This window comes from Centruroides sculpturatus, unplaced genomic scaffold, assembly GCF_000671375.1.
Source record: "Centruroides sculpturatus isolate CEXI.00-Female unplaced genomic scaffold, Cexi_2.0 scaffold1881, whole genome shotgun sequence".
Taxonomy (NCBI): Eukaryota; Metazoa; Arthropoda; class Arachnida; order Scorpiones; family Buthidae; genus Centruroides; species Centruroides sculpturatus.
The window spans coordinates 73,420-80,334 of NW_019386097.1; the positions used below are offsets into that span (position 1 = coordinate 73,420).

Consider the following 6,915-nt stretch of genomic DNA (forward strand, 5'->3'; position numbering starts at 1 on the left):
ATAGCGAACAAACATTCTAATTTATATATTTAATATTTTGTAAAATATATTTACAAGAGGTGAAATTATATATTATTTAATGCAAAAATTTTGTTTTACATTAAATTTTTTTTAAATCTATAAATATGGTGAATACATTAAAATGGTGTTAGCATGGTATAGTATTAACTCTTTGTATTCGAATTACTGCTACTGATAAATAAATATCAAAACAGAAGAATTGTTGCTGGATAAAAGATATTATTAAAAGCTAATTTTTTACGAAATAATATAAAAAATACGAGTTTAAAATTAAATTCTAATTAATGATGTTCTCAATTACGTTTCCACGTTGTATTTTTAATTACAAATAAACATTTTATTAAAATGAAAACTACGTCTTAATCTTAAATTTTATTAGAAATTATAATACATTCTAAAACAATATAAGTTTTAATTACTTTTGTAAATTGTAAAATTTAAACTACATTAAAACATAATTTTTGAAAGGTCATTAACAATTTTAGGGAAAAGTAATAAAAAATATCTTAAACTAATAAATATTTGTGACATTATAACATAATGAATTATTCAATTTCTTAATATAAAGCGTAGTTTGTAAGGAAGTGGCTCGTAAATTATTCCTAATGCAGCATCAAAATTAATTACTTCGCCTTTCGGTGGAAGAATATCAAATTTTTGAAGAATTGTAGTGAAATACAAAAATACTTCCATTACAGCTAAGGATTCTCCTGGACAGGAACGTTTACCTTTAAAAAGCAAAAACAATATTTAGAAAATTTTAATTAATTCATAACCTTTTATACCAATTACACAGTTTTCAATCTTTCTTCTTCTGCAATTCACTAAAAGCTTACAGGAACGAACTGTTTTTACCAACGAATATTTTGTTACAAAAATTTAAAGTCTAACTCCCATATTTCCTGTTAGAAAGTTTTAGAGTAATATACATATCTTTCACTTTCATCACGTAAACTTAACCTACTGTTACTTAATTTTTACACTTAAACTGTAACTAATAGGTCTAGTATTGACTGAAAAAAAAAATACCAGTCAGTTTGCCCTTCTAGCCTCCAATTATTTATTTTAGTGTACTTCGGAACTGTTTATATGTCATTATTCCGAAAAAAATGTCATGTCGATGTCTGGTGCTTATAATGACTTTCATCTAACAATGATTAATTAATTCTAAACATATGATTCACAAAATCATTAAACTTCGATTGGAAAAATCGCCTAAAGAATTTTTTTAAAACGTTTTATATTTTTTCAATTATTATTAAATAAAAAAAGCTTAATTTTGAGGGTAGGAACGGTTTTTATAAAAAAAATTGTAAATGCTAATAACCAGTAAAATTGTCATTAAGTCTGACCCTACTGGAGATTTGTATCTTCAGTAGGGTCGTACGTAATGACGATTTTACTGGTTATTAGCATTTTCCCTTTTATTTCCCACTCCCTCCACCTTTAATCACCAAACTTTAATAGCACCAATCCCCTAATAAGCAAACCATCCTGCAGAATTTCAGAAATTTTCGACAAAAAGCACGGGCGTTATTAAGCTACAAACAGGATGAATAAAATTGTGCCCTCTCCACACACTAACATCTATACGTAGAGGGGAAAAACGCGTTTTTTTAGCATTTCTCGACGTATCAAGGTCCCAGTCCAAAAATGTAAAAATTTTGAGATGTCATTTTTTTGACCGATCGCCATACTTTCCCTCTCATATATAGACTAACAGCTTACAGTTTAGGGAAAGTACAGCTTAGGGAAAGTAATTAGCTTACATTTTTACTATAAGAAATATGCAAGCATACTGTCTTGTTTGAGTTTACAAGTTTTTTTTTTCTGCAAATTCAATGTAATATCCATAAATAGTTACTTTAAAATGAATAATTTTAAAATTTCATTTTCAGATATTTTATACTTATTTTTAGAGACCTACTTCTGAAATTTTTGAAAATAATCATATTAAAACCATCGACTGGAAATTACATTAAATTATTATAATGTTTATAAACTTAATATAAATATTATCTTACCAATAGTAAACGGCATATAGCAAGGATGTTTAATAACAGTTCTTCCATCTTCAGAAAGAAATCTTTCTGCGATGAACTTATCTGGATTTTCCCAATATCGCGAATCGTGATGTACTTCCCACAGATTAGCAAATACAATTGTGTCTTTCGGTATATAATAGCCTTGTACTGTTTCATCCCGTAGACCGCTAATTAAATGTAATTTAATTTAAAAAATGTTTTATTATTTATTTATGCAACATAGTATACTTACTAGCGTACTAAATTTACAGGCACAACTGTTTTCCATCTCTGGACTTCCATTAAGACTGCTTCTGTGTACGGCATAGAAGAGTGATCAATCCAAGATGGCGTCCTTTCTTTTCCAACTACTTCATCGATTTCTGCGTGGATTTTTTTCTGTATATCTGGATAACCTGCCATTGTCAGTAGAGACCATTCTAGTGTCGCTCTTATGGTAGATCCTCCTGCTCCAAATAAAGATGATATATTTCCTCGCAACATTGGAACTAAAATTGCCAAAAAAGTATTTTAATAGACATATATATATTTTTTTTCAAAAATATATAGAATCTACATTATATTTAAAAAAAGAATACTAAACATATAATGTGGTAGTAAGGTTCAGCATAGATACGCTTCTAATAAACATTTTCTGGTTAATATATATTTTACTTTTATAATTATGTATAGAAAGGTACCTGTTTACAAAATAACCTGTTTATTTATCATTTTTGGATGCTGGACTTTGCTATACATATCTCAGAAACCTTAGGAAATAGTTCTATAGAAACAGATTTTAGTGCACCTTCTTTGGTTTGTTCTGAGAAGAATCGTTCACTAAAAACAAAGAAGATTAAAAGCTTTCAGGAGCTATTTTTTCCTTTTGGAACCACGAGTGAATTTTAGTTTTCAAGAGTTTCTTGCTTTTCTTACTTCGATCTTTTTTTTATTTTTTCTCTATTTTTTTCCTCTGTGTGTCTATTTACAGTGTTGACTGTGATTCCAGGTAATGAAATCAATGTTATCTAGCCAGTTTTCTGTTATATCTGCCGATATTATTTGCATGATTGTCAAAAACTCTTCCGATTTTATCTATCGAATACGTCACCAAAGACGAACTTATCACCTCATATGAAAAACAAATACTTGTTTACTTTTACTTTAGCCAAACTAGCATCTAGCTTCTTAATAATAATTTCTTATTCCAAAACAATTACTGTTATAACAGTGTATAGGTGTATTGCATCGACAGTGCTCTATGTATCTAATCTTGGTGTTCTCAGTTGACATTTTCAATTACTAGAACTAAACACCATTGAATATATTTAGTTCGAATGAAAAAAGATTTTCAAGTTTAGATAATGTAGCTTCAAATATAGAAGAATTTTGGAAAAGAATAGAAGTTATTTGCAACCAGAAATATGCTGAAAATTCATTGACATTATGCCTGACATCCTCCAGGAAGTTTTAAAAGCAAAAGAATGATAATACATTTATCTACGTCATTTTCCGAGAATTAGGAGCCATTCTTTTTATATTATTTCCTCAAGTCCCTTGTTCAAGTCGCTCAGTTTTCAATACCTCAAATATGAATTTGTTTAATGGCAAGAAGTGTGATGTTTACTTTTGGATGACAAAAGCATAGTTTCACTGTAATTATTTATGGTTGAAAGTGAGAAATCGAATTTGTAGTATGTATGTATATATAATAAAATGTTTTATTTTATAGGAAATGTAAAAGTTAGATACCGATACTTCAGTTTAGCTATCATATAATTAGATAAAAATATAACTTTACACAATATATAAACTAAATTTTTACTTGAGAAACTTGTATTTTTGCTCTCTTTTTTCTTCTCCATTTCCAATAAATAACTATCCACGTAATCTCTAACATTATCAGCATCTAACGTTTTCCGATGATATCTAATTTCTTCGCTATAAAATTAAAAAATAACCAAATTAACTTATAAAATATGCAATTTTTAAGTATTTAAAAATAAAAAAAACGTCCGCCTATTTTAATACGTTTAGTGAGGAAATTTAAAAGTTNATCATAGTATTATCATAAATTTTCTTAAAGAACTTTGCTATAATTGCCTAAAAATTTTTTGATAGTAACAGACACTAAATTAGCTATTTAGTCGATTAGTCGATCATAAACACTTTTTATTTCCTTTATTAATTATTTTTATAACGGATAAACCCTTTATAAGCTATTATACTCTGCATCATTGATCATAAATTATAATTAAACGTGTAACGACTGTCTAATGGAGGAAGACTGTTGTTCAGTCTGAATAACAGTCTAACAAATTTCTTTTTTTATCAAAATATTTATTGCTTCCTTTTAAAGAATTAGGCTAATTATATAAGTGCAAAGGGTCCTAATCGTGTTTATTCAGCCGAAATAAATGTATAAAAGCAAATGATCAGATATTCATTTCAGATACGATTCACAACATTATGGATTCCCGTTATTTTATCATTTTCTTCTTTGTAATTTTTATTGTAAATTGTCAAAATATAGATACAGATAAAAGTAAAATGCCGAGTTTGAGTGGATTGTTAGAATCTGTTGGCCAGGTATTGACAGGTGTAGTAAAAACAGTCGGAGGAACTTTGGATAGTGTGTTGGGCAGTGTCTTATTTCCTAAAAGTAAAAGCCAAAAAACCTAAATTAATTCGGTAATATTTATTCGATTTTTTTTAAAATAAATTAGCAATTAATAACTTATTAAAATTTAAGATTAAAATCTAATTATCTAATTTAAAAGTCGTTTAATTAATGGATTTGTCTATAAAATGCAATTAGATTTTTATTTAATAATAAAGTTAATATTAATTAATGTACGAAACACAATAATCTTTTATGGAAGTATAAAATTTAATAACATTTTTTAGAAAGAATTCTTCAAAATTTTTATAAATAATGCCAGGATTTTTTAATAAACATATTAAGATAATTTCAATCTCTGCCAAAAGTTTCTTCAGCTTTAGTCTTAATTTTTTCCCAAATTTCTTCGGCTCCTTCCTTAACGCTTGTTGCAAAATTTTTCATCATCTCTCCTAATATGTTGGTAGCATTTTTTACTTTATCAGCAAAATGTGAAAATTCCATCTTCTCATCGTTGTAGTTTCTTTTCGTTCTCACTTTAAAACTCGAAAAATCCGAAGAATAACTGCATATTATATTACTGGTAAAATATATTATTAAGATTTGATAAAACATGTTCCTGAAGATATAAATTTCGAATGTGAATGTCAGTTTGCCCGTTCTTTTTATATCGGACTTCATTGTTTACATATANAAGAAAGCGTGATAACCAGTTGGTCTGAAGAAACGTAAGAGATCATCGACAACTTTATTAAGAAGGACACGTTTAGGATTATCGTAATCCATTCTTCTTCCAAACATTAAAGCAGATATATTGTTTGAAGTGCTTGCAGATAAATAAGGTCTGACATTAAACGCTTCACCTTCATGATCTTTTAATGTTTTCAAAAAGAAACTAAGTTCTTCCTAAAAATAAATAATTTATTTACACAAGATATAATATGAAATAGGAACATTTAATTATGAAAAATACTTTTATATGATCTTCCATTTTATGTTTTCCAAATCCTAAATTTCGAAAAGCGTGAAGTGCAAATCTTTTCTGTTCTCTCCAAATGTGTCCACTGCATACGCTAAAACCTTTATTTAAATAATAACCAAAACATTTAAATTACCGAATGTTATGTATGATATTCTATATTCTAAAAAGTAAATTGTAAATGACATTAATAAGATATATTATTTTGTACTTAGCTTTTTAGTTTTTTAGAAGTATTTGAATATACGAGAGTGATTTGTTTTCATAACAATTTTACATCTCCAGTTAGCTTAAAACAATATTTTTTTTCGTTTATAGATTACATCTTAATATACTTACTCACTGTTTCCTTAATTACATGATTCGGTGCATTCGGTGGTCTTCCTAAAAACGCATTTTTCATAAATGCTTCTCTAATGGCGGCATAATCACAGAGAACAATTACGTATCGACTTCCAAAATAAAGACTAAAATAAAAGCAATTTTGATAATTATTTTATACATTTCAATTACTAATATTAAATTAATTAATTAAACTTTACCTGACAACATTTCCGTATTTCTTCTGAAGAGATTTAAACGTTAAATGAGGTCTATCACCAATGAAAGGTAAATAACCAATAATGGGAAGGCAGAAGGGTCCAGGCGGTAAATAATTTCCTTTGAATTTATAATAATGAATCGAATAAGCACTAATTGTATAAATTGCAAATAAAAATAAAATAGTAAAAATTATATTTTCTTGAAGTAATTCAAGTTTTGTACGCAGAAACGTCAATACTAATATCATCTTGATGAAGCAATAACGTCTTAAGCGTACGTGGATTATATATAATATAAAATAAAAAACAAGTATTATGATCTCCTCTGAATATTTAAATATATAACTCACGTCATAAATATTTATACAGTCGTGAATTTATTTAAATTAAAAATTCATTCTATTTACAGAAATAATTGCTAGAAAAAAATCCAATAATTTTATCCTTGTTAATGTAATATTTATGATTAATCATCGTTCTAAAGTTCTAGTGCACGGATTTTATTTCGGTAAAGTTATTTTGAAATGTAAAGTAATTTGAAATGTAAAGTAAAACTTTACATTTCAAATTATATACTAATTTTCATCTATTTTATTAAAAAATATAATTTATTTAAAAATCAAATTTCACTTAAATAAATGACATTAACTGAAAAATGAATTAAGTTTTCATTATACATTTAAGTATCGTTTTTCATATTGTCTGCAGCATCGTCAAGAAGTTTATTTG

General features: G+C 26.9%; 1 protein-coding gene across 1 annotated transcript; it reads right to left on the bottom strand.

The window, feature by feature from the left end:
* Window positions 1-519: 519 nt before the first annotated feature.
* LOC111613573 (cytochrome P450 2J6-like) lies at window positions 520-6,596 on the bottom strand. Its single transcript, XM_023354925.1, has 9 exons — window positions 6,537-6,596; window positions 6,187-6,304; window positions 5,984-6,111; window positions 5,639-5,745; window positions 5,354-5,571; window positions 3,871-3,992; window positions 2,299-2,554; window positions 2,046-2,233; window positions 520-749 (listed from the first exon to the last, which is right to left on the bottom strand). The coding sequence occupies exons 3-9, from the start codon at window positions 6,045-6,047 to the stop codon at window positions 571-573; spliced, it is 1,134 nt and encodes a 377-aa protein (XP_023210693.1). The 5' UTR covers window positions 6,048-6,111; window positions 6,187-6,304; window positions 6,537-6,596; the 3' UTR covers window positions 520-570.
* Between the last annotated feature and the right edge of the window lie 319 nt (window positions 6,597-6,915).